This window comes from Eulemur rufifrons, chromosome 1, assembly GCF_041146395.1.
Source record: "Eulemur rufifrons isolate Redbay chromosome 1, OSU_ERuf_1, whole genome shotgun sequence".
Classification (NCBI taxonomy): domain Eukaryota; kingdom Metazoa; phylum Chordata; class Mammalia; order Primates; family Lemuridae; genus Eulemur; species Eulemur rufifrons.
Genome location: NC_090983.1, coordinates 41,542,850 through 41,570,731, shown reverse-complemented (window position 1 = coordinate 41,570,731; position 27,882 = coordinate 41,542,850). Strand labels below are relative to the sequence as shown.

Below are 27,882 nucleotides of genomic sequence, written 5' to 3'. Positions count from 1 at the left end.
TGTGCAGTGACGGCATGGGTACAGGTTCATTGGGAATCCTTCATGTTATGCTGTGTAACCTGTAGCGATGTTTTCAAACTGGACCTTATGACCTATGAAAAAATTGGGTCATGAAATCAAAGTCCTGGGACATAGAGGCATGTATTTAAAGATGGATAGCAAGGGCAAGACCAGTGATTGTCACTTGAAGCAGAATAGGAGCTGGAGGAGAAAAATACTGAGAATATGGATATATTTTGAAAAAGAAAGCTGACAGGATCAATAGACTGTGTACTAGTTTTCCTATAGCTGCGATGGTGAGAACATTAAAGCAAAAATTCAAAAAAGATTTTTTCATCACCCTAAGGAAGGCTGTAGTATTTTCCATTTCCTTCAACTTTTGATGAGAATGCAGAACTGTCTTTTCTATAAAGGTGAAATACTGACAAACTTTTATTTTAATCAAGTTATTATTATTCTGTTGGTGTAAGACAGTCATTTCCTAGATGAAAACTTGTGACAAATGTTTCATAAAAAGACTTATTTATTGGCCGGGCGTGGTGGCTCACGCCTGTAATCCTAGCACTCTGGGAGGCCGAGGTGGGCGGATCGTTTGAGCTCAGGAGTTCGAGACCAGCCTGAGCAAGAGCGAGACCCCATCTCTACTAAAAATAGAAAGAAATTATATGGACAGCTAAAAATATATATAGAAAAAATTAGCCGGGCATGGTGGCTCATGCCTGTAGTCCCAGCTACTCGGGAGGCTGAGACAGGAGGATCGCTTGAGCTCAGGAGTTTGAGGTTGCTGTGAGCTAGGCTGATGCCACAGCACTCACTCTAGCCTGGGCAACAGAGTGAGACTCTGTCTCAAAAAAAAAAAAAAAAAAAAAAACTTATTTATTAAATGTTTTATTCTAAAATGAATAACCATCCCCAAAAAGGCTGATGTCTTTATTCTTTTATGAAAGACCTAGCTTTAAGATATACAAAATAATGTATAAGAATGTGTAAGAATGCAGTCCTAACGAGATTACTACCTTACTTTGCACCATGCAGCAAAGAGAGTCAGCATTCTTTGATTGTTTACTGTGTTCCAAGCTCCAAAAGTGAGTGAATCCAAAGCAAATAAGAACATAGTCCTTGACCTTAAAAACTTATGATGTCTCTGTGGAGAGAAAACAGGCACATGAAACAAAGAATTTTGGAAGAAAACTACATAGATCATGGCCAGAAAAATAAAATATGAATGTCAAAGAGAGGTATAAAAAGAAAGATTACCTTGCATTTCAATGCATTCTAGAAGTATCAGAGTTTCATATATGAAACTTGCTTTGTTTGCCACTAGATATGTTTTATAAGAGAAAAGTCTTATTTGCTCAGTGAGTTGTGTGGTTTTTAGCCAGGCCTTCTCAATCTTTACAACTTAATCTTCCTCAACATTTATAGCCTATAAATTCTTATTTGGCTTCAGAAAGCAAACAAAGAACAAAAGCACCTCCCCCCAAAAAGATGCAATATCATATTGACAGCAAGCTGTTAGAACTCGAGGATTCTAACCCTTAGTAGGTGGTCGAAAATCACGTCTTGGCCACTTACATTAGAAACTTTTAACTAAACCAGTTCAATAATAATTATAATAGAGAAATTATAACCGAGATATATGATATGCTCAGATGCACCCCACAAGAGCAAGCTTTATACCAACAAAGACACTGATGCTACCAGAATCTTATAGGCACATAGTTGCTGCGTCCTATTTCGGTGAGCAGAGTAGCCACTTTTTAGGCAAACTGTCTGGATTCAAAGTTCTGCTCTCCCAGCTAATATTCAGATTAGGTAACTTTTCTGTCCTTGAGTTTCCTCACTTGTAAAATGAGATTAGTAATTTCACACACCTCATTGGATTATTATTTTTTTTTATTATTTTATATCATCTTATTATTATGGGGGATACAGAATTGCAGGTTACATATGTTGCCCATGTACCGCCTTTCCCCCCAAGTCAGAGCTCCAGGCGTGTCTGTTCCCCAGACAGTGAGCGTTGCACCCATCATGTAGGTATATTATGAGATTTAAATGTGTTAATATACTAAAAAAAACTTAGATCAATGTCTGATATGTCAAACACTTATTATTATTAATGTCTCTGTTATAGAAAGTGTTCGGTCAACTCTGAAGTTGGCACGAGTCATTACTGTATCTTGAGAATAGTGTTTGCACTATTATCTGAAAAACAGAAAACAAATGACTTAGAATACGTATTAGGTGTTTTATCTTTTCTTGTTACATCAGAAACAGTGACAACAGCTTAGGTCTTCTGTCACCACCCTGAAAGTTTCAATGGGGAAAGAATGTTTTTTCTACCAGAATGACAGGGACTTAATACTGGCAATCTGGTGAATTTATATACAAGAGAATACTTTCACCATTAAAGAAAAATACCACTGTGATTATACCTTTCTGTTACCTTCAGTTAATAAGAGTTACTTTGTGGTGACTGCATTTTGGAGCAAAATGTTAATGTAAAGATAGTCCTGATCTTAAAGTCAAATGTAGAAATATAAGGAAGTCCATGTAAACCTTTTAAAACCATGTTGAGGAATTTTACAGCTAAGAAATTAATGAGTTGTAACACAAAAGTTACAACATTTTGTGGCCTAATGAGTCATAGTAAAGAAAGATCTTAATATAACTAAATTATTTTACTAATGTTCCTTGAATTATTTTTGGTGAACATATGATAAACTACTCTTCAAAGAAATGTTAATATTGGTGTATGACTTAATTGAAGAAAATTAAGGTCTTAGAAATAAATGACATCTTCTACCATGTCAAAAAAAAGGAAAAAGGAAATCAAGAAAGAAAACATATTCAAATTCAACCTTGTGGGAAGTTGGGCAAAAGATACATCTCTGTAATAGATGAGAATATCCTTCAGCATTGCTGAAACATCCAAAATGGCTTTGAGTTCCAAATTCTTAAGATTCTTTAGAGCAGCTTTATAATAGTAGCAAACGTAGGCATTTACCAATTTTGTTGGTTGTAGATACCAGGGGAAATGTAAAAAAACATGAAGAGCTAAACTGTTTTCCATATGATCCGTATCACTTACTGCAAAATTTTTAATTAATCTCAAAGCTTAGGAACCACTTAAAAATCAGTGTTATATAGAACCTTCTAGGCCAGGTGTGGTGGCTCACGCCTGTAATCCTAGCGCTCTGGGAGGCCGAGGTGGGAGGATCACTTAGGTCAGGAGTTCGAGATCAGCCTGAGCAAGAGCGAGACCCAGTCTCTACTAAAAATAGAGAGAAATTGGCCAGACAACTAAAAATACACAGAAAAAATTAGCCGGGCATGGTGGCGCATGCCTGTAGTCCCAGCTACTCAGGAGGCTGAGGCAGGATTGCTTGAGCCCAGGAGTTTGAGGTTGCTGTGAGCTAGTCTGACACCACGCCACCCGCCACCCTAGCCCCAGGCAACAGGTGAGACTGTCTCAAAACAAAACACGCCACCCTAGCCCCAGGCAACAGGTGAGACTGTCTCAAAACAAAACAAAACAAAACAAAAAGAACCTTTTGAAAAAGTTTTCTTAGATTTTAGAACTTGTCTTTAATAATGCTAATACATACAATTTATATTTATTTCAAACATTTTAAAGTTGAAGAATGATTGCATAAGGCGAAATGTGTCTAAAATTTTTAAAAATTGAAGAATGACATAAAAATTGAATCTTCAATGTCATTTCTTCTAATAAATAATAATATATACTATAATGCATGCTGATAATAATTCTGCATCTGTAAAGATGCAGAAAGAATGTTTCCTTTATGTGCCAAAGCAACATCAGCACATATTTAAAAGTAAATTATAAATCTGCAAAATGTTATTTTTTCCTTTGCCTTCTTTATAGTAGGGAACTATAAGGTGTTTTCATGCTAAAGATGTGGAAACAAATGAAGAGCAGGGTGATAACTCAAAATTTGTTGAATTGTGACTTTGTAGTGAATACAACAATAAGTGGAAAATGAGATGTAAAATACAACAATAAGTGGAAAAAGAAATGACAGCAAACACCTAACACTGCATGACTTAATTCTTGAGATAAGCTTCCAGTTAATTTTGAAGGTTATCATCATTATAAACTACTATTCCACATATGATAATGCTCTAAAAAAGTGTTATATAGCCACTAGAAATTAATGAATACAGACTAAAAACTTCACATTAATTATTCCTTATAAAATTTCACTATGGACTACAGTGTTTTTATTTTTAAAAAAAGACATTATGTGTGTTTTATGGATTTAAAAACTTTTAGTGTTAAAATGGACTTCTGGATTCATTATTCCATCATTTTCTTGATAATATAAATTGAGTCTCAGAGAGGTTGTGATTTGCTCAAGCTTATACAGTAAGATAATAGCAAAGTTCAGTGTAGAAATCAGGTTTCCTATTCAACATCCATTTTTCTTTCCATTGATATACTATTCCAAATTTTGGAGATTAACCTGCTTAGCCAGAAAACAAATGATCCCTAGGCAAAGTAGAATATGTATATGTATCTACTGTTTGCATATGTTATATGTAAAATTGCTTCATCTATGAAGTCCTATCTGTTAATTGATGCTCTGGACATCATTTAAAACCAGGCAGGGGTTTGGCAGAGATATGAGTGAGCTAAGCAGACTAAATAAAGTCTACATATTTGCCTCCTTAACACAGAGGCCACAATGTCTAGTCTTCCATAAAGTATTTTATTTTTCTTATTCTGCTTTGCTTAATGATATTTTTATTAACATAATTCCTGGATAAAAATCTCTTGGTGTTATCTATATCCTTAAATGGTTCTTCGACTTGAGAGCATCTATTATAGTTATAAATGAGGAGTTTCCTGGGTTTTGGATATATTTATCATTAATTTCACATTTCTACATGGATGCTTCTGGCCTGAGGTAAAATAAGAAAACAAGCTTGTTAATAGCCAAAGAATGTTTGTGAAAAAGGAAAGGTCTCATTCAGTCTCAAAGGGTTCAAGCAATAGCATTCTGAAGACTGGGATGTGAAACTTACGGATCTGAGCAGAAACGCAAAGGAGGAGATGATGTAGTTTTGGACAATAAAGTATTTGAAAAGGTAAAAAATTTAATGATTTTATAAAGATCATTTCAGTGACATTTTTGATGAGTGACTAAAATCAGCATATACTCAGTATTAGAAAATTAGCAAAGAGGTGAGCATTTTTTGAACAAAGGACCTAGGAGAAACAAGAAATGCAAATGAAGAAGAAAGGATTGTTATGTGAAGCAAAATGTAGCAGGAAACACCAGGGTTTAGGAAATATTTATACTTGATCATAGAAATCTGCATTATCGATGGTTATAGGATTGCATTTTAAATATTGATTGGAAAGATGTTAGGTGGAGACAAATTGCAGCCAGGGTTCCATCATTTGCTTCAGGTGGTGTGAAATAAGGCCAATGGCCAGCTCACTCACTGCAGAGACATGAGATCTCTTTAGAAGACAAACTAAGATTCCTACTCACAGTGGTCTTACATTTTAAGAGACATTTTTAGGGGAAATAATCTTTCATCCCTTAAGAAATATATATAGATGTAAAATAAATACAGGTATCTTAAATCAAATTAAAGTCATGTTTGCCTTTCTTCTAGTATTATGAATTATGGGAAACTATATCTCCAGAGCCATTATGCCTTTTTTTACATTTAAGAATAGTCTCCTGTTGTGTACCTATTTCTTCAGTTTCTGGGAAAGTTTTTATCATCTATTTTTTTTTCTTTCTGCTGGCACTGTTGCTGTTTTTTTTTTTTTTAATTTTCTGAACTTTTAAAATCATATTCAAAAAAAGTAAAAGTAGATTCTAGTGTCAGTCTTTGTATCAGAAAGTACTGGAACACATCCTCTCTGTAACTTGCACAGTTGTGATAGCAAAGCAGTAAAAAGAAAGGTCGCTGAGAAGTTAAAGATATGATGTAATTTATGCAATCATAGTCTGAGAAAAGATGTATCTCAGAGTGTAGAGAACACAGGATAAAGCACTGAAAAATCAATTGTTTACATTATTAGGTCTTCCATATGTTAGATTTTCTAAGAATAGTAGCTTCATTATTTTAGAAACATGATATATGCTAGTTATTAAAATTTACTCAATATGGAAAATCACAGAAGTATAGAGTTGAACACATTGCTCAAAATCCTATCAGGCAGAAATATCCCAGTGTTAACTTTTGGTTAACAGTATTCCAGGCAACTCTGTCTACACAAACACAAGTGCAAGAATAGATATATAGGTAGGAATTCATATTTAACATTATATAAACAATTCTATACCAATAAGTTTCTAAGCACTTTAAATCTGTCATGTCATTTAATCCTCACAAAAGCCCAAAGGGATTGAACTATTAAAACCCCCCATTTAACAGCTAAACTGTAACATTAAACATTAAACTATAAATAGTTAAGGAAAGTGAGACTGTGGATGAATGGATAGATAGGAAGGGTTAACTTTAGAAGAAGGAAATTATTACATACATGCTATTTTAAAATAAAAAGCACTGAACTTCAATTGAATTTAACAAGAGAAAAAAAGAAAGTGAAGTGAATCAAAGGAGTTATTAAATTTCAAATATGTATCTCTCTGCCAAAAGGTATATATATTAGTTCCTAAGAGGTTACTCCAAGGAAGATGATTATGAAAGTCATTAAGTGTTTGGCATCCTTATGTTTTTCCTTAACAGCACATTTCAGGTTTTGACAAGTATGCATATATGAATGATGAGATGAATAGCCTGCTTACATTTCCTCCTGCTAGTGTGCTCCGCTCCCTGTTTTTGTTGCTTATTTCAGTTTTACTTGCCAGGATTTGCAACGTTTACATTTTGGTTCTGAAATTATAATTTCTGTAGTAGTTTAATCTTAATTACATATTGAAATGGATTCAGATCACCAAGGCTTCATTTACCATTTCTTCTCCATTCCTGAGAACTTTAAGTACAGTTTTCCAAAAATGACCCAATGACTCCAAAATTTTGTGGATGTCTATCTTAAAAGATATCCCTGGTGTTCCCTGCCACATTTTGCCTCCCATAGCAATCCTTTCTTCTTCATTTGCATTTCTTATTTCTCCTAGATTCTTTGTTCAAAAAATGATCACCTCTTTGCTATTTTAATTTTCTAATATTGAGTATATGCTGATGTTAGTCACTCATCAAAATCATCACTCTTGAACTCTGAGAATGTCTATTATCTTATGTTTGGACCTTTCTTTCCCTCAGAATATTAGTCACTGTTGCAGAGTCTTCATTCTCTTGTAAAAAATATATCTGAATCCACTCCAATTTCCTCCCTCGAAGGTGTCTTACTTTTTCTGTCAGGTTGCCTGTGACTTTATTCTTTATCCTTAAATTTTAATTACAGAGTAGATATGTTTTGATGTTGACTGTCCTATTTCATTTTTTCCCCGATATATAGTGTACTCTTTTTTTTTTCTTTTACCTGCAAATGAATTCCCTTTTTATTGTACAGGAATTTTACCGTATTCATCTTGTTTTCTTCCTACCTCTCTTTTGACTACTTTTCAGTTGCTTTTGCTGTTTGCTTGACCTAAAGTTTTCTCCTAAGTATCATTATTGCTTTGGGTTCTATCCTTTGATTTCTCTTTTCTTTCTTATACTTTTCTTGGGCAATCTTATTCACACATGACTTAAATCACCATCCATCTCTTAATGACTTTCCTGTATATGTCGTCCCTAAACTCTAGACTCAAACATCTGTCCAGCAGATATGCAACTTCTAAAAGACCTTAAAATAACATAAGGACATGTCCCAAATCAGGCTGTGACATTCTTCAATGTATCCTCCTCCAGTGTTCTCCATCTTAGCCAGCAGGCTAATTCAATCTGACTTATGCAAGAAAGTGAATACATTGATTGACATAAAAGAAAACTTCACAAGTTAGCTTGATTCAGGGCTTATTTGATGTCATCAGGATTAGCTCTTCAGCTTCCATGGAGTTGCCTCTGTTCTCAGACTCTGCCTGCTGGCCCCTGGCAGTGTCAAATATACATTATTACAACTCTCAGACTGACGTCTCCAATAACTCAAGCTCACTTTCCTGCATAGAATCTGGCTGGCCCTGGTGGGTTTGATATGGATAATGTGCCCTTCCCAACCAATCTCTGTGGACAAGGGATGAATTCACTGACAGCCAATGTAACACGATGCACTCCCAGACTATATGGACTGATTGTGGAGAAAGTCTAGGTCCCTAAAGGAAAATCAAGCCAGTTACTGGAAGAAGGGAGAAAGGAAGTTATAAATACAAATATAAAAAACACTCTGCCACAGGTATCAGCTTTGGCCAGTGTTTCCCTCCCTCACTATCCACATCTAATTCAATATTAAGACATTTGGTTTCTCTGAAAATCTCTTGAATATGTGTACTTCTTCAAATAGCCTATTACCACCCACCTGGCAAACTGATATTTTTCAAAAATCTTACAGTAATAAGTTCAAAAGATATACCTTCTTTGTCAAAATGCTATAAAACTGAATGAATGCTGACTCTCTATGGCAGTATTTATTTTGCATGCAGCACTTGGTATGGACTGGTGCAGGCCACCATCTTCCTTACACACAGACCCTTGCAGTAGTCTCCACACATCTGGCATATATCTTTTTTCCCAGTTCTTACTCTGCTCCAAGATAGGAGTGAGCATTTTTAAATGAAACTCTAATCATTTTACTTCCAAACTAAAAACCTTTAAGTAATTTCACATTTTTCTCAATCTATTCCTCACTCCTTAATGTGTCTTTTGATTTGTCCTCTTTACTTCTCAAACCTAGTCTCTCTAATATGTTCTTTTTTTCCAGTGTGTGCTCCCTTCTTCTTTTCCACAATCTCTTTCTCACTCTTGCTCTGCTCAAGGGCTTTGTATTTATCTTGAATATTATACAAATTCCACTATATTTTCCTGCTAAAGCTCAATGCTCTGCTTACCTCTTTTCTCCTGGAAGACTTACCTAATATCACGTTTCCCTCAACTAAATCTCTGACTTAAGGGGTTTTATGGTATCCTGTGCTTAAGCATCCTATTCTTGGACCTCTATAGTATAGAGTTCTTCTAACTGTATGCTATAAATTGTCCATTTACTTGTCAGCTAAGTACGCTTTCACTAGACCAAAGGATCTTGGAAGGTAGGGCCAGATCTTGTTCATCTTTATATCTCTGCCCCTAAGACTATGACTAATAACCTTACTTTCAGTGATTACTGTGGAAACTTAGTCAATTGCTGGGTCCATCTGAGGAAATGCAAAGAGGGAACTCAAGCCAGACCAGACTGTTCATGCACCACAGTTGTACACCCAGTGCCGACACTATAACTACATACACCCTCTTCTGTGCCTTCCCATATCCCCAACCCCATTACTCTACTTTGCCAGTTCCATTCTAATTTGTCTCAGCAGATAGCTCTGATGCCTTGAAACCAGTCCTCCACTGTACTGCGAAAACTTCCCAGAAGTGGGTAGAATATTAATCCTATGTTCTTTAAGATATAATGACAAACTTGCTTATTCAAAGAAATGTATGTAGTGCTTAAGAGCTATTATGCTGTATTAGCATACCAGAAGCAACTGTTGGGATCTGAGAAGGCTGTGTGCTACAATCAAAAGAGCATGGGATTTGGAATCTCAGAAATGAATTGAAAGTAGATGCTACAGCTTAATGGCAAGCCTAGTATTTAACTCTGTTTTCACATGTGTAAAATACAAATTATACCTTCTCTATAGAGCTTTTGGGACCATTAAATAAGGGAACATCTGTACAGTGTCTAGCACATGGCTGGTACTCACTAAATGCTAGTTTTCTTCTTTTCTCTCTTTCAGGTTTACCTAGTTTAACAAAGATTTGATATAGCATTGTTACTATGGAAAAATAGCTTCCAGTTTCAAACAACTAACTTATAGATGGAATTTTTTAGAATACAGCACATTCATTAGGAGATTAATCCCTGATTCTTTGCATACTTTAATAACATGACCATTCCAAGATTCAACGTTACAAAATTACAGAACCAAGTTGAATAGACTTGCACAATCCTCCATCTTCCTGCCCTGTCTCTCAAGCAGATTTTATCTGTGATGGAATTACCCACTAATGATGATAGGCATGGCAGCAATGGCTAATGAATTGCTAGGAGATTTAGATTCAGAGAAGCATAAATCACCCTACCCCAGACTCTGCAGGTTCAGATAAGAAATGGTACCCTGGGCAGCAAAGTAAGTAATGAAGGGGCTTGATCAGCTCTTGGTTGATCCCTAATCATAATCCTAAATAATTAAAATTAGATCTCTAGCTCCCCCAGAATTTGCACATATTTCCAAGGATTGCCACACGACTTTCTTGGTTACATGTCTGTTTTTATTGCTCATTAGAATGGTCTTACTCCAGGCTTGCTCACACAGACATTTGCCCAGAAGACAGAGTAAAAACAAAGCAGCAAGTTGTACCCACAAAAAAAGTTATTTTTTATTTGCAAATATTCAGATTAAATATATTCTGCAGGAACTTCTGGGGAAAAAGTGAGTGAGAGTGAATATTCTCAAGCATTGCTAGGAGAAAGCTGTCAAAAAATTTAATTCTTTCTCAATTGTGTGGAGTGAGGAAAAAATCCTAAATAGCTTAAGCAATGAACTTAGAATTCTACAGATGGTTTTATATGTTGGTGTGTAAGTGTGAGAATAGCAGGTTTAAAAAGAAGTAAATTAGATGTTATAATCAATGAGCTATCTGCCCCTTTTTTTGAAAAACAAATAAGATGGAGAAAAAGTTTATAGCAGAAATGAGATACAGAGCACAGAACCTATGAGCATTGTTTCAACAATACTTGCACATCTTTAGTTTGGACTTTTATAATAAATTAACAAATAAATATTATTTTTACCATTTATTTAGTAAATTTCATAAGTAATACAATTCTATATGTTTTCCAGTGTAGTAAAAACTGCAAAGAATGCAAACATACATAACATTATAATAAATGATTGAAACAGAACATTAATGGACTAAGTAGGTGAAGTATCTCTTTCAATGGTCACCAATACAAAATGGAAATAGTTTTAGTTAAAAAAAAGTTAATAGACTATTACAAATTTAAATTATTTTGTTTTCTGTTTCATCATGAATCACCTTATAGTAGATGACACATATAATTGTATCTATAGTGATTTTGTTTGACTTTTGTTAGGATATAAATTAACAGTATTTTAATCTAGTTTTAAGAGGAAAGTTTGTGATTCAGAATAACTAATCAACAGAGGACATGACTATTTACTTTATTTTTCTTCAGCATGTACTAGGTGCCAGGTGCCAGGTGTATAAAATGCCTGCTTCACAGCCTCGTAGAAGAGGACAAGCTACAAGGATTACACAAAGTTGAAAGGGCATGAAAGACCCTTTGCATCTCATGTAAGGCTTTAATAAGGCAAAGAAAATGTTATGGCCAAAGAAAGAATACACACAAAAACATGTGGAGCCTGAGAAACTTCCAGGCACAGCTTTCTAGTTTCCTTTGTTTGTTAGACAGGAGTCATCTCCAGATTATGAACCAACAACATATGTGGAAGGAATTTTAGTTTCAGAAAACTTTGTTCTTATCTTGGCCAAAGATTAGTATCAGACTTCCACACGGCCCAGAGATATGCCTGTAGCCTGGCTCACTATCCTACGCACTTGACTTACACTGAGAAACATCCATGGGAAGGATGGAGAAAGATTTCCTAATGGAGGTAAAGAACCAGTAGAAATTATCTTAGTGATTGAGGTGAGGTGGCCATTATAGTTAGAGGTAACATCATGCTCAACATCCCAGAGACATATCAGAACATGTCACATTCCAGAAAGCATAAGAGTTCAGTGTGACTGAAATGTAGAGTGTATGTAACTAAAATAAATAAGGAATTAACAGAATATGACTTCAGTTGCATTCCTGGGTGACAGAACTGTAGTCATAGACTTGAACTTAAAATAGAGGATAATGAGGTACTGAGTCAAAGATCTCTCAGTTCTAGACATTGAATTTTAGGTTCTACGGAACATGTAGGTTGGAAATATCCAAGAAATAATTAAAAGCCCAGGATATAGAGCATAGTATTTTGCAGTTCACTGATTACTCTGTAAACACTAAATAACTAAAAGACTAACTTTAAGAGCTCTAACAATTCCTGTCAGAAACCTGTTATAAATTGGAAAATAGGCCGGGCGCGGTGGCTCACGCCTGTAATCCTAGCACTCTGGGAGGCCGAGGTGGGCGGATCGTTCGAGCTCAGGAGTTCGAGACCAGCCTGAGCAAGAGCGAGACCTCATCTCTACTAAAAATAGAAAGAAATTATATAGACAGCTAAATATATATATAGAAAAAATTAGCCGGGCATGGTGGCGCATGTCTGTAGTCCCAGCTACTCGGGAGGCTGAGGCAGTAGGATTGCTTGAGCCCAGGAGTTTGAGGTTGCTGTGAGCTAGGCTGACGCCACGGCACTCACTCTAGCCTGGGCAACAGAGTGAGACTCTGTCTCAAAAAAAAAAAAAAAAAAATTGGAAAATAAACCAAAAACATTTTAAAATCTGTTTCATGCTATGAACTTACGTTAGAACAAACTACTGTTTTCAAGTTTCAAAACCCGCAAGAAAAGGGATGTTTTCTCAATTAAGAAAGGAATTTACACAAGATCAGGTGAAATCTTGGCTTTCTGTGGAAAGGGAGTTTGCAGTGGGAAGTTCATTATGCCTTCTTTCTACCACGTGGAGTCAAATGAGACATTCTCTTCTTTCTGTTCCAGTTTCTTTTTGTGCAAGGATTTTAATCAATGTCTGAAATTAGAATTTATTGAAGTTAAAATTATATATGTGTGTGTGCACATATATACATGACACATGTGTATATATATACACACGTACAAATGCATATACAAATAAGAACTCCGAATTTACTGTATCTTACAGAGCAAAGAACAAATGATACCAGCTTTTAAATCTAGTCATCTTCATGTTGACAAAGCATTTTTCACATAAGAATTCTCTTGAAACCTGAGAAAACACAAAACTAGATTTTTTTTTCCTGAATAAAAAGCCAGTTCCTTTCAAGTACTAAATAGCAAGGACCATCAATATACCATATTGCGCTTGTACCTCATCCTGCCTCATGGTAAAATGTCTAAAAAGTCATCATAAGCATCAAAAACCCATTTCCTGTGAACTACAAAATTACATATGTCATTTGGAATAGTGGCCTCTGTACGTTTGCAAAGTGCCATGTCTCTGCCAGATATGACTAACTTATATAGTTTATGTTTTACATTCCAGTGAGGTAGTCAGAACTAATATTATTATATTCCATAAACAATAATATGATCTCCAAGTGCATAAACTACTTGTTTAAGATCCCACCATGTAAAAAGTGAAACCTGGTCTTCCATGCAGGCAATGTTCTTTTAGATTCTAACCTATTTGAAATGTAATGTTTTTCTTCTCTACTTTGCCTTCTCTAATTTCAGAAATGTAAGAGTAGAGGAATATATATAGTCTAGCTATTTTTGCATATTTTTAAACATATAAATATAGAGGTAGTATTTTTATTATTATACATACAATTTTATTTTGAATTTTACATTAAAGCAACATTCTGCATAGAAATATGTAAAAAAGAGAAAGCTATTTTGGGAAATGGTGTGCTCTTAATCCGTAGGAATGCTGCTACTTGGTACCCTATTGCCCCATTTAAATATATATATATATATATATATATTCATTCCCTTTCTGCACTCTCCTAATACAGATAAACATTTTAGCAATGAAGGCATATTTACCCTTGGCCAGATTAAGAGCTACCACTGTGCCTTGTGACAGAGCAACATTCTCATTGAATATGAGAATTACTTTATTATTTATTTAGGGGTTTATTTAGGATGGATCAGTGTTTCTTAAACTGGTGTGCTTGTTAAAAATTGCAGATTTCCTTTCCACTCATTCTAATTTGGTAGGTTTAGAATGAGCCTAGAAACTTGCATTTTGACTGCAGTGTACTGGGTAAGCACTGGGAAATATAAGGTTATTTCCTTTGCATTGGTGGATGCAAATAATAAAACAAAGTATACAGATAAAGCCTATGTGAATCAATAGTGTCTACCTTGTTCCCTACCAAGTTTTATAGGAAGCTAATATTTAATAATAGGCAGCAAAATTGAGTGGCTTTAGTTTCAATTTTCTTTGCTCCCGCACCCCTGCTGTGGCAGTGTTAACAGGCATCAAAATCATCCAAATGTGACGATCTAGGAGAATAAAAAAAAAAAAAATTGCAGGATCTGAATAATCCATTGTACTGGTGATACTTAGATAAATAAATTTTGGGGGGACAAACAGCTTATAGTAAAATTGACTATGTTAAAATAAAAAGTAACTTTCAATGCAGTAGAAATGCTTCTCTCAAGCTATTCTTAGATGTGTTTGTATATATAGACATACACCGTCTACAAACATACGGTTAGAAGGAATAAGTTCTACTGTTCAATAGCAGACAGAGTAGGGTTAAGTATAGAGCAGACTATAGTTAACAATGTATTGTATATTTCAAAATAGGTAGACAAGAGGACTTGAAATGTTCCCAACACGTAGAAATGATAAATACTCGAGGTGATGTACCCTAAATGCCCTGACTTGATCATTACAATGCTATGCATGTAACAAAATATCACATATACCTCATAAATGTGTACACGTATTAGGAATCCATAAAAAATTTAAAAATAAAAAATTTTTAAAAAGATTTTTTAAATGTCCATCTATAATTAATAAGCCTTGATGAAGTCCAAATTATACTGTAGTGCCCTCCCTTCCTCAGTTTGCTCTTCTACACTCCCTCAGGGGGACCCTTGTCTTTCTTTCCCAATTTCCCTTTCTCTGAATTCATATCTTCTAACCCACTATGTTCTACCCAATTGGGTGAGGGTTAGAGACAGCCATTGGTCTGTGCTGACTCATCATCTCTAATATAAATGATACTTTAGCACTAATAGTAATCCTACTAGCATTCTTGTCAGGCACATTTGCAGTCCTATGAGGTAGATACTATATTATATGAGGTAGATACTATATCATACAATGATCATGACCTTATATATACTCACCTACATTAGTTACTCTTGTGTCCCCCATTTTCCAGATATGAAAATTGGGATTTAGAAAAATTACATACTTTTCCAGAGGTTACATAGTTAGTAATCAGCATAGTACAAAAGTGAAGAATTCTTGATTTTGGAGCATGAGTTTCTAATCACTTTAGAATGTCACCAGGTGTGAAAACTCTAAGCTTTTGTTTTTATGTAAGTAGAGAATGTCTCCTGTTAAAGATGCTTCTCTGTCTTACAACAGGGAGAAAAATTGTCAAGGGGAATAAGGCGATTGATGACTCTTGAGCTTCCTGAAATGTAATCCCTATATAGAACTAACTGGAGTCCCTGGGTTCTCTTCTATCAGCCAAAGGATGTCTGATGTCTCATCCCAGATGTTCTTCTGCTGTTCTGATAAGTGGTTTCCAGCAATTCCTTTCTGAAAATGGCCAGAACAGAGCAGAAAAGACCAAGTGTCCTGTTGTCACTGCCTTCTTCCAAAATATATCAACCAGGCTAACTATCTTCCCCGCCTCTCCCAGTCTGACTTTCCCAATTTTCAACACTCTTTGTGTTCTCTCTTGTATGCCAGAATTTCCAGAGCCACATCTTCCATTTTTTTATTCCTTAACATACAAACTGTATTTTGTTCAGATAGTGCATTTGTTATTCATTTATACTGATTTCACAGACATGACATATTTATGCTCTATTATAATTCTAGTACACAGGAAAGCCCTGGGAGGGTAAGATGCAATTGGGGAAGTTCTTTGAGTAGAGAACGATGCCGGTAGGATGGATTCCTATAATAGAAGGGAAATAGGGAGAGAGACCTGCATCTGATAGCCATGGAAGGAGATTTTCCCATAGGCAATAATTTGTCATGATTTACCTCATAGCTGGGAGGCAATTCTTAAAAAAGATTATCTGTACATTTTAGAACACTCATTGTCTAATTTATCAGAATGTATTCCTAAACCTAGACTCAGTTTTAATAAAGAGAACTATGGCATGTTTTTTATTAGTGCTATAAGAATGTGCTAGAGTAAATTATTTATTTTCCTTGTAAGGTAATATCTCTACTTTATGTCTAAATGGATATTAATTATTTTACTAAAGATGAAAATTGTCTCCTTTCAATCTACAAACTTAAGGAACATTTCCTGATACTTCCTTTTTCCTTAAATGAGATATATTTGAAAACAGCTTCTACAATGTATGGTGCCTATGGCTATATGTGAGAAATTATCTCTTTCTTTATAGTTTCTGTACTATTTATACAATTTTGTAATAATTTAATTTAATCTCTGAGTATTTTAAAATGCTAGCAGAGCATAATTTCTTGAAGTAGCATTCATAAAGGGCACACTAATGGAGTTTTCCTGGCCGAATCACCTCCATAAGACCTCACCTCTTAATATTGTGCACTGGGCATTAAGTTTCAACATGAATTTTGGAGAGGCTATAAACATTCAAACCATAGAAGTCGCCTTTTCTTGTAAACATAACTAGGCATGAACATGACTGCCATGGACTTTGTATGTAATACCACTCACCAAATCTTTCTTACAAATGTCTGAGAGCACAATTCCCCTGCTAATGTCATAGGAATCCCTGAATCAGTAATGTTATCATCATATTTATTTTGATAGTAGAATATAATATAAAACTTTAGTAATACACATACATTTAAATTAATTCTCAGAAGTTTGTACCTGTAAGTCTGTATCCTAACTCTTCAGATTTAATTTTATGTTAAGATATACTTATTAAAATAAAGCCTTGACTATTCTTTTTAAAATATTTATCTTAATCTGTCCAATGTATTTTCCCCTGATAATTACCATCCCTTGATTCAGTACTAAAGAATACCTCAAATGTAATGCTTACAATGATATTGATACTTTGGAGAGCCAAGTGGCAGAAATAATTCAGCTGTCACTACTCTCTACTGTAGAAGGAAATGTCATGAGTTCTTACTTCCAACGTTAATAATGTAGAGAGAGGAAATTTCTAAAAAGAATGTATTGTCTGAAAAATAAATCTGATAAGCTGTCATGTTCGTATATTTTCAATTTGGAAGACTTGACTCTAGAAACTCATTGGGACTTTTCAAAGCTTGGCAGTCTACTGGAGGTAGGAACTATACTAAGGAGAACCATTTTTAAAGCAAAGCTTGAGTTGCCTACATGGAACATACACCCAACAATGCCTTGATGTGCATTTCATACCCAAGAATTATTTCATGGCTAAATAAATTAAATTTTGACATACGAATTATAAAGAAAGGTATTTAGACAGACAACTATATAGAACAAATATAAAGGCAAAGGTAGTTACTGTTCTATCCCATTTTGATCGAGAGTGATAGTTATTTCTCCAAAGTCCTTACAAATAGCTGAGGATATTATGGGTTGAAGTAAAGTCAATAATAATTGTGAAGCTGTTTTTTATATTTGTAGCTATTGTAAAAATAAAATGAGTGTCTAGTGGGCTATTTGAAATTTAATGAACTATCAAACACTTCTGCCGGTGAAATCACATATTCATCCAGTTGAAAATCAAAGTTCCATCATATATTTGAAACAGCTTTTATTTTTATTTCACCTTGTCAACAGTGAATCATAGAGTTAACTGATTGTATTTCTTACTTTATGCTGCTGCAAAATAAAGTCATCACCTAGTTCATGACTGACCTCTAGCAAATTTACAGGATAAACAGCTTTTGACTACAAATCTTCTACTGTACATTCTTGCTTTTTTTCCTTGCTCAATTTTTCTAATTTATTTTATCTTCCTTTATTGTATGACGCAGTGCAAGCCATTTTAAATACATTTTGGAATATAGTGGGATGATTTTCTTGAAATCAGTAATTTTTTTAAAAAATAGTTATTTTTCCTTGAAGAAGGAAACCCTGAGAATTCATGTTCAACCATCAGCAAAATCCTCTTTGTTTTTAACCTGTCTTCTGAACCTTGCTGCTGCTTCTTGCTCCACATGAAAACCATTTCTCTTCTGAGGACACTAAATCCCCTGTTCCCTCTCAAGTGGTAAGTGTTTTCTCCCCACAATTTTTCTGGTAGCACCTGGCATGGCAGGTGAATTGAACCTTTTTTCTCCCTAAAATCCCCAGCTTTGAATCTCATGTTATCAAACTGTGCCACCCTTCCTCTCCTCCTTGAAGTCATCTACATTCCTCAGTTATTCCTTCATTCTTTTAATATCTTAACTCTTGGATCATAGTCATTCTTTCCAAAATAACACCATAGTAGGAAGCATACTGTAACATATAGAATATAATATGCACGTTATAATATACAGAAACATTATAATCTGTAATGTCCTGTAGGAATATAGGATCATATGCTCTGGTGAGGTAGTGATTTCCCTGTCAATAAATATTCTCAAACAAATACACAAAGCATGCCAAGGTTTGGCTTACCTTAGATATGGCTGACATCTGGTTCACTCATTGGGTGAAGATGTGCTCTTCTATGCTAGCAGTGGAATTATCAGTGCACAGTCCTATTCATGTGTAAAATCATAACCAAGAGGTTAAATATTTGCCACACAATCTATCTATAATATATTTCTGTTGAACTAGAGAAATATAAATTAGAATCATTGGAATAATGTATATATGTTTCTTGAATGCTATACCTTCAGTTTGATAAACTGGATCATTTAGCAAGACAAACTTCAGACTTTAACCAATTTATAGTCATTGAACCAGTGTGCTTATCTCAGGTTAACCCCTTTGTACCATATGGTTAACCAAGTGCATGATCTTATTAATGAGATCACCATATATGTAGATAGTGCATTTACACTACCCAATTTAACAGAGATATAATTTTAGTAACCTATCAAATTATTTACTTTATTAAATTTAGAAAACAGATTTCTGGAAAAATAACCATATGTAATAAAATTAGCATCTAATAAAGTTTTAATGTGATCTTTCCTGCAAATTTTGATTTTTAACATTTGACAAATAGTATTCCATTCATCCATTCCTTTCCTTTTGTCTTTTTATTTTAACTACAATGTCATGAGTATATTTGCTAATATATGTATATGTTTTATAGTCCCTTTTAAATTTCAGATTCCTACTAATTGAATTCCTGGAGTTATTAATATAATGAGATATTAAAAACATTGGGAGAACTAGTATGAAAATTATCCTTTCCTTCTCACTTGCATTTGTATAATTCTATATCAATGGATAAAAGCCAGAAATGAATTGATTATAGTTGTTTTCTATAATCTACCTGGATTATGTAGTATGGAACAATTTAATTTTAGGGAGACTGTTTGGCTTTTATTTATAAAATAGTTTTAGTTCTCCCAGCTTAATAAGTGAGACAAATCTGTTAAATACTAATTTATTAAATAGTAAACACTGTGCTAAGCTAAGCTGTATTGTACCATTATCTTAAACAATCCTCAGAAGTATCACTCAGAAACATCAGTACTGCTTTTTATAAGAGTAACAGGCTTGGATTTGCAAAGTAGATGCACCAAAACAATTTAGTAACAGCAGAGCTGAGATTTAAATCTTAATTTCCTTGATTCTATAGATTCCTCTTAAACTCTATATCACTATGCAGGATAAAATTTGACCTTGTCATTCAGTAAACATCTTTAAGGACAATAGCAACTTACAAAAGTAAAGCCTCTTGACTTCAGTGTTTGCGTGAGGATTTGTATTTTACACATAATTATATGGTAAATTGATAAATTTGTTATCCTAATAACAAACTGAATATTCAAAGTGGAATAGAACCAATCACAACCTAGAATAATTTTGCACAGCAAGCCAAAAGTACTTTCTGTGGAGAAGCTAGCAAGGTTGTTCCGAGAGAGAAAGTTACTCGCCCTCTCTGAGCATTTGCCCTAGGCATTTGCCAGACCATCAGCCCACTTTGCATTCCTTCCTGCAGGCTGCTGGCAGGGTTTCTATAGGCAAAGCTTAACAGATGGGCTTCTAGTAATTGAGCCCCCTCCAACTCCAATGGGATGTCATCAAGAACTCAAAAAAATGTCTTTCCCCAAACTATCTGCTGTATGAAATGCTATCTACCTTCAGATAAAGAATTAGTTATGATAAAATGCAAGTAATTCTCAGAGTCTCTTGTTAAATTCCATCATGGAATTTATTTAGCCTTGTGGAGTGATGCTCCCTAGGTTTGTGCAATTTTTCAACTTGAATAGTCACTTAAAAAGTGTACATTTTTGGAGCATTAGAATATCATTTGTTTCCTATTTCTTACGTGTAATGAGCAGCATCTATAACTTCTGTGGACATATGTCACTTTGAAATTTATATTAAGTTAGCCCTGAAATGAGATGCAAATAAGTATAATGATTCTAATGCTATGCCCTTGCCCATACTTTACTTATTTGTTCATTTTAATAGCATTTCACTTTAAATGAAATCAAATAAATCTCAGAATTTAGTCAGTGTATGTATTTTAAATTAAGCCTGCTAGGCAAGGAACTGAAATGACAAGCCACACAATGCTTAACCTAAAACTATGTTAAGAACAAGTGGTTTAATTTAAATTTTAGACGTGTTAATAAATTTTAGACATATTAATTCATATGTAACTATTAAGTGCATAATTCATAGTTCCATTGTGGAAGTGCACAGAGTTAAGGTTCATCTCAAATACCAGTTCTGTGATCTGAAAATAGCAAGCTTGAATATTTGATATATTAATTAAATATATCATAGAAAATAGATATGTATAGTTCTTTTTGAGAAAGGTAATATACTATAATATAGTTCTGTATATGTAAAGGGAAATTTTAATATAAATTGGAATTATAGTCACTAATCAGGTTATTCAATTTTTAGAAGTATTCCAATAAAAACAAAGGTCCATGTTAATACCAGGATTAGAACTTTCAAAGGGCAGCTGAAAAATACTCTCAGAAGTTGTCCAGGAATATGCTACCACTGATTTTTTTAAAGGCCAAGGAAAATCAAATAAAATCAGCAGATAGTAGTATGCAAACAAAACCAATTAAGCATTATAGTGAAGCATTACATAACTTTACTAAGTAGCATTAATTAGTTATAATTGTTTTAAAGTGTTAAAAAAGAAGCTAAATAAAATTGTCTTTATAAAGGAAAAAAGCATGGACTTAAAATATAAACAAAATTACCAAATTGAATTTAGGACTATGTACAATTGACCTAATAGTAACAAGAAGGAAGCAGAATAGCTGCTCACTTTTACAAAAGAGAGAATTAGACTATTAGCTAATGAGACAAAACATTTTGTCACCTCATTTCTGCATCTGATTGCAAGGCAGACTCATTAAAGTGAGGTGGACCCAACTGATTATGTAAAAACAGAGTGATCCACTCCTTTTTCCTACCCCACTGTGGGAATCGCTAAGACCCTGCCATATTTGGGTGCTTCGTGCTTGTTTTCCCACCTGTCACTTAATGAGCCAGAGTTATCAGCTTCCCAGAGTTGTATTTATTCTCTTAAACCCTATTAATAGAATTATGTTGACTCTATAAAATAACAATAAGAAAAAAATTTACGCTGTTGAAAAGAATAAAAGCCACAAACTCTGTTGTTCTAGTCTTACTCTAGGATCTAAAACCAAATAATCCACACCTGGGCACATCATTTGGAAACATTTGTCTTTGGAAGCAAATGTTTGTAGAATACCTACTATGTGTCAGCAGACACTGTACCCATGCATTTTTTTCTCACAGCCTACTTATAAGTACAAGGATATTTATCTATTAATACATTTTACAAAAGAATAAGCTGCTGCTTTAAGATTCATAGACCTAGCAAGTGGCGAACCAGAATTCAATCCTTGAGTCTATGTGACTGTCACTCTGGATCTTCCACCAAGCCACATGCAAAGGGATCTTTGACTTTTCTGTTCATCATTGTATCCAGGTACATGGAACAGTGCCTTATGCATAGTATGTCTTCAATAAACAGCTGTGGAATAAAAGAATATCTGCTCTGATACAGAGCCTTCTCTCACTAGCGACTCTATGGGAGGCTACTGACATTAAGTAGCCTCCATTGTTCCAGCTCTGGGGGTCTTTGTTTATTGTTTCTTTTATCTTTCCTTGCATGGGCTTGAATCTAAACCTGGAAGGTAAAGCCCAGGAGCAGGATCCAGTCTTTGTTTTCTTCTTCAGAGCACACTAATGAGAGTTCTGTGTACAGTGATGCTTTGCAGAGGTAATCAGGTCATATTAATCATTGATAGAAAGTCTATTAAAAGAAATCAAGGTCTTCATTTCAGGAGTATTGTTAACCCACATTCATTTTTTCACTCAAAAGAACTGTCAAGGTTTGAAAAGATTTTCCTCCCTTTGTAAAGGAATGAGGACAGCAGTTTGAGTAGTAAAGTCCCTTAATATGATCATTCATTTTCTGTGATATTCAAGTGTGAAAGAAAAGTTCTGCTTGCAGCTTAGGATGAAGTCTTCTCCAAAATGGTTAAGACTTTAAAACAAGCAATGATCACGTACAGCCAGAAAACTCTGCTGTGGCAATTATTGTATATTTGGAAACTTTTTTGTTGCAGTCTATTTGGATTGTCCTCAAATAATGAGGTTCTAGCTAGAGTGGAGTGAAAGAACCTGTGAGAAAAATCAGGCACTTCTCTGGTCTTTGAAGATGAGGGTATAGCCTACAGCAGCATTAGTAGGTCAGGGATTTGGGTCTGTTTTGTTCACTCCTATATCCTCCTGTATCTTTTGTGTCTGGAAGAGACTACGCAAAATGAATAATTTGAAATGGATTAGGACATAGAAATCATACTAATGATGATAATTGTAATGATAATGATAATCCAATGTCCCAGAGAAGAAGTCCTAGGAATGCTTTCCCCGGAAATAGGAGGGGTGCTAGAGCACTTAAGGAATATTCTTTCCAAAAGGGAGAAAAATAAATAAATTTATCACAGGAAGGCTGAGAGGGTACTTGAAATATTAGAGGCATCTCCAAATAAATATATTTGGAGTTTAGGAACACAAGCAGATTTGAGAAGATTATTTTGGGCAACTTTAAACCTGAAGTAGAACAATGAACAATGTATTGTATTGTCCAAAGCTTAAATAAGTTCCATGAAAACTAAGAATCATACTTATTATCAATGTTATTTAACATTGATTAGTAAGCAAGGAAAATTAAATAATTAGTAATGATATTGGAGAGGAAAAGGAAATGTGTTTCCCTTTATTGATAATTAAATTCCAGCATACTTAAAAAAATAAAATTACTAGGCTTAAGAGAATTTGGTAAGCTGACTAGATAGAGGGTAAATATTTCTTAAATAGCAATAACTTGTTATAAATAGAATTAAAAAATAATCTTATTTACCAAAAACTATAAAGCAACTAAAATATATTTAGTAAGAAATATGCTCAGTCTCCCCAAAAATACAATGCACATTTATTGCAAAGACATCTTCAAATAGACATATGTATAGATATCCTAAAAATATTCGTCTTATGTTATATATAGATATGATTAAATTTCAATGAGAATTGAAAATACATTAAATTACAATGAGTATTCAGAAGAATAAATGTTTTAAAGTAGACAGTACAATTTTGAGAAAAAACACATTTGTGCATGTATTGATAAGGATTTTTGCTGCCTCAGGAACCAAAACGCAAATCCTAGTGGCTTCAAGTAGGGTCTTTTTGTCTTGTTCACTTTGCAGTTTATTGTGAGCAGGCTGGCTCTTTTTAATTAATTGCTTGTTGTGGCTCTTTTATTATTTCATTTTATTTTTTGAGCATAAAATCACTGAAGATTCACTCTGTTCCACTTGCTGGTTGCACTTTCTCATTTAATTCTCACAACATTGAGTTTACCCTCATTTTATGAATGAGGGAATTGAGGCTATGAAAGGTACAATAAATAAATGGTGGAATCAGTATTTGGAAATTCATGTTATCTGACTGTAGAGCCAATGGCTACCCTTTTGACTCCCTTAGATTTTTAAGCATAGCTCACAATAGAAAGATTATATAACATAAATCTTAATTAGCCAAGTGGATGTGGCAAACGTGATTAATATAATTCCCACTAATAGTCTTATGTCCAGTGTACTATATTATTTTTCATTCTATTTCTGTTTTATTCAAGGTAGCAAAAGTGAAGAGTATGTGTCTAAGAATTTAGGAGAGCTGGGTTTCTAGATCTAGCTCTGCTACTAACAAACTTTGTGACCTTAGGAAGTCAGTCCACCTCCTTGATCCTCGCTTTTCACATCTATAAAACAATGCGGGTAGAATGAGAATATATCCACAGCCCATGTATTTTTATAGTCATGTGGTTCTCTAATGAGAAAGTGGATTGTGAAGCCTGTCTGGTTCTAAACCCTATGCTTTTGCTTTTCTGTACAAGTTGATGCTTATTTGTTTTGATAATACTTCTATTTATAACAATACAAGTGAATGCCCTGTTCATTCTACCTGTCTCACTCCTAAAATGTGAAGGATGTTTGACTATGCTGGGACCTCCAGAGAAAAGACAAAAGCATGCTGCTTCTTATTGTCACTACATTACAAACTAGGTTTGGGAGCCCTCTTGTGCAAAGAGTACAGTTCCTTGTTTATAGCAAGTGTATTTGTTTGGACTTAAGCATAGAAATATTATTTTAAAATCAAGGGACTATTAAAATAATATACCTTCTATCCATGTAAAATAAGAACAAATATACTTTAATAAAGAATAATTACAATAAAATGCAAAACCAAAATATCAAACTATTTAAATATAAAATCCTGTAGACTTTTTTATATCCAGCTCATACATTTTTATTCTCTATAAAAACTTTCTGGTACTCCTTTTAAAAGATAACTTTTAGAGAATTTAATTTAAAGTTTAAATTATAACCTTTTTTTTGGTGGATAGATTTTAATGTTTTTCAGAATTATGGTTTCGATGATTAATAGGTTTAAATCCAATTGATTCTGACCCTCCTTTGCAATTGACTATTATGATCTGCTTTTTAAAAATGGCTTTTTTCTGTATTGCTTGGCAGTGGAACATAGCAAGTCAGCCAAATAAGGACTATAAAATTAAATTGGCTTACTCCTATGTGGCTTATCTACTGGGTGCAGTAGAGTAGCTAAAAGGCTTATATACTGGGTTTTTCTTAACCATATTGAGTCAAGTTCACTCAAAGAAAATTAGTCCCATCATATTTGAGGCTCTGCATCATTGGTTACAAAGATACATACCCATTTACATATTTTTTCTATAATCAGAATATCCATTGTTTATTATGCCACCAGTAGTTATTATTTATTAATCTTGGTGTTAGATAAAACTTTTAGGTTGTAAAAAGTAGAAATTACTTTTCCTTAATATTTTTAAGTAATTATGTAGAGAATATACTATTTACATAAAATTGGCATATTTTGAATTTGATATACATAAAATGTATATTACAATTCTTTCTCTCTCCTTCATATGTTAAATACTGTCAAATTTCTTAGCAGTTAGACTTAGTAATTGTTTAGTTATGTATTTTAATTGTTATTTTTCTGTTTTTTAAAAATCCTATGTTATTCATAGAATGATTCTAAAACATTGGAGGAAGCGAGCAAAGCAGTTATTATAAATGGATCCATATGATGTCCAACACTGCTCTCTACTGGAAAAGAAGCAAGTCATAAAACAAAGTATTCAGCCTTTCATGTGAAAAAGATTCATTTTAAGTTTATATTTGAAAGTGAGGGTGGAGTTCTTAAACTCTCACACATTTTTTGTAAAATGCTTATGGTGGGCATAATAAAATACAATGAAAGAATGGAAGAAATGAATACAGTCATCACTTATGGAAATTAGCTTAAAAGGAAGTCTTTGTATCATTTTAATTAATAGAAAAATAGTTATGGGAATTTTGGGGAATATTAACCAAGTATGACAAATATGACATCTCTTAATAGCATTCTAATTTAAGAAGTCTGTAAGGTAAATATTTTGTATATGATAGCAAGTTTGATGACATTTTTATACTTTTAATTTCAACAGACTGAAGCCTGTAAATTACCTGTTTTGAGTACTTCTGCCTTAATAAGTATTCAAATGCTTTGAGGAGAGAAATGCATGAGTTGCAATATTTTTATGGAATATAAAATTAGACCTATAGTATCAGAAATTTGTTCTGTGTTTATCAAAGTCTTTATACAAGATTTTAAAAAGACATATAATAGTTTGTAAAATCTGAGGAAAACATACATGTTGTCACACCTTTAAATATATGTAGACTAAGAATACACAAAACATTTCTACATCAATAACTACCATCATCTTACTTTTCATATTCTAATATACTAAATGTTGCTTCTCCGTTTATATCTTTTTTTTTTTTTTTTTTTGAGACAGAGTCTCACTCTGTTGCCCGGGCTAGAGTGAGTGCCATGGCGTCAGCCTAGCTCACAGCAACCTCAAACTCCTGAGCTCAAGGGATCCTCCTGTCTCAGCCTCCTGAGTAGCTGGGACTACAGGCATGCGCCACCATGCCCGGCTAATTTTTTTCTATATATATTTTTAGCTGTCCATATAATTTCTTTCTATTTTTAATAGAGATAGGGTCTCGCTCTTGCTCAGGCTGGTCTCGAACTCCTGAGCTCAAATAATCCGCCCACCTCGCCTCCCAGAGTGCTAGGATAACAGGCTTGAGCCACCGCACTCGGCCACTTCTCCGTTTATATCTTTTTAATCTATTTTGCTTAGGAATTATATTTAAAGTTTTAATATTAACCCTTTCAATAGCACAACTAGTCAAATTCAATATATATAGATACACACATATACACTATAGACATATGTATATACATCCACACAATAGTGCCCAATAATGAAATAAAGCATATATAGTAATTGAGGAGGTTTTGTTTGTTTTCATAAGTTTGCCTAATACTGTCATTGCTGGATCACTTTTATTTCAACATAAATTTAAAAGATAACATACAATATTTTAGCATAGTTACCTCTTGACTATGAGATAAAAGGTAATGTTTATATTCATTGATACATCTTTGTAGTTTTCAAATTTTTCTTAATTTATTTTAATATCAAAATTAAAACGTTTATTCATAAACAGAGTTTTTTTTTTGCAGTTTCAAAGCACAAGTACACTATTGCATTAAACACACTTGTACTTATGTAAGCTCTAATGCCTGATCTTTCTTTAAAATATTTTACCAAAATAAATTTTATCTATTTGAGGCTGCAGCAGGTCTTTGAATAACATTACTTCATTCAACATTGTTTCTTTCAATGTCGTTCCATTATAAGATTGAGGAGAAAAAAAATCTATTTCCAGCCAGGGCTACTGTCTGTGTGAAGTTTGCATGTTCTCCCATGTCTGCATGGGTTTTCTCTGGGCACTGTGGTTTGCTTCCACATTCCAGAGCTGTGCATGTTGGGTTCACTGATATGTCTAAATGGTCTCAGTGTGAGTGAATATGGGTGTGTGTGTGAGTGCACCCTGAAATGGGATGGTGTTCTGTCCAGGGTTGGTTCCCACCTTGTACCCTGAGTTGCCAGGAGAAGCTCCAGCCACTTACGACCCTGAGCTAGAATAATTGGATAAATAATTATTTTACTTGTTTTTATTAATTTTTAAATGTATATATAGCTCACATTTTTGTGTGTTAAATATTAAAAATGTTTTGGGTCTTTGTTTAGAGGTTTTTGTGACCAGAAA

At 34.0% G+C, this 27,882-nt stretch overlaps 1 protein-coding gene across 30 annotated transcripts in view; it reads left to right on the top strand.

The window, feature by feature from the left end:
• GULP1 (GULP PTB domain containing engulfment adaptor 1) overlaps nt 1-27,882 on the top strand; it is a 254,223-nt gene that overhangs the window by 167,522 nt on the left and 58,819 nt on the right. The window contains exon 5 of one of the 30 annotated variants that reach the window (XM_069469669.1): nt 13,360-13,476. The exons of the other annotated variants lie outside the window; for them this stretch is intronic. Coding sequence (XP_069325770.1) covers nt 13,471-13,476 — 6 coding nt within the window. The 5' untranslated portion in view covers nt 13,360-13,470. The remainder of the gene's footprint in view (nt 1-13,359; nt 13,477-27,882) is intronic. 30 annotated transcript variants of the gene reach the window in all.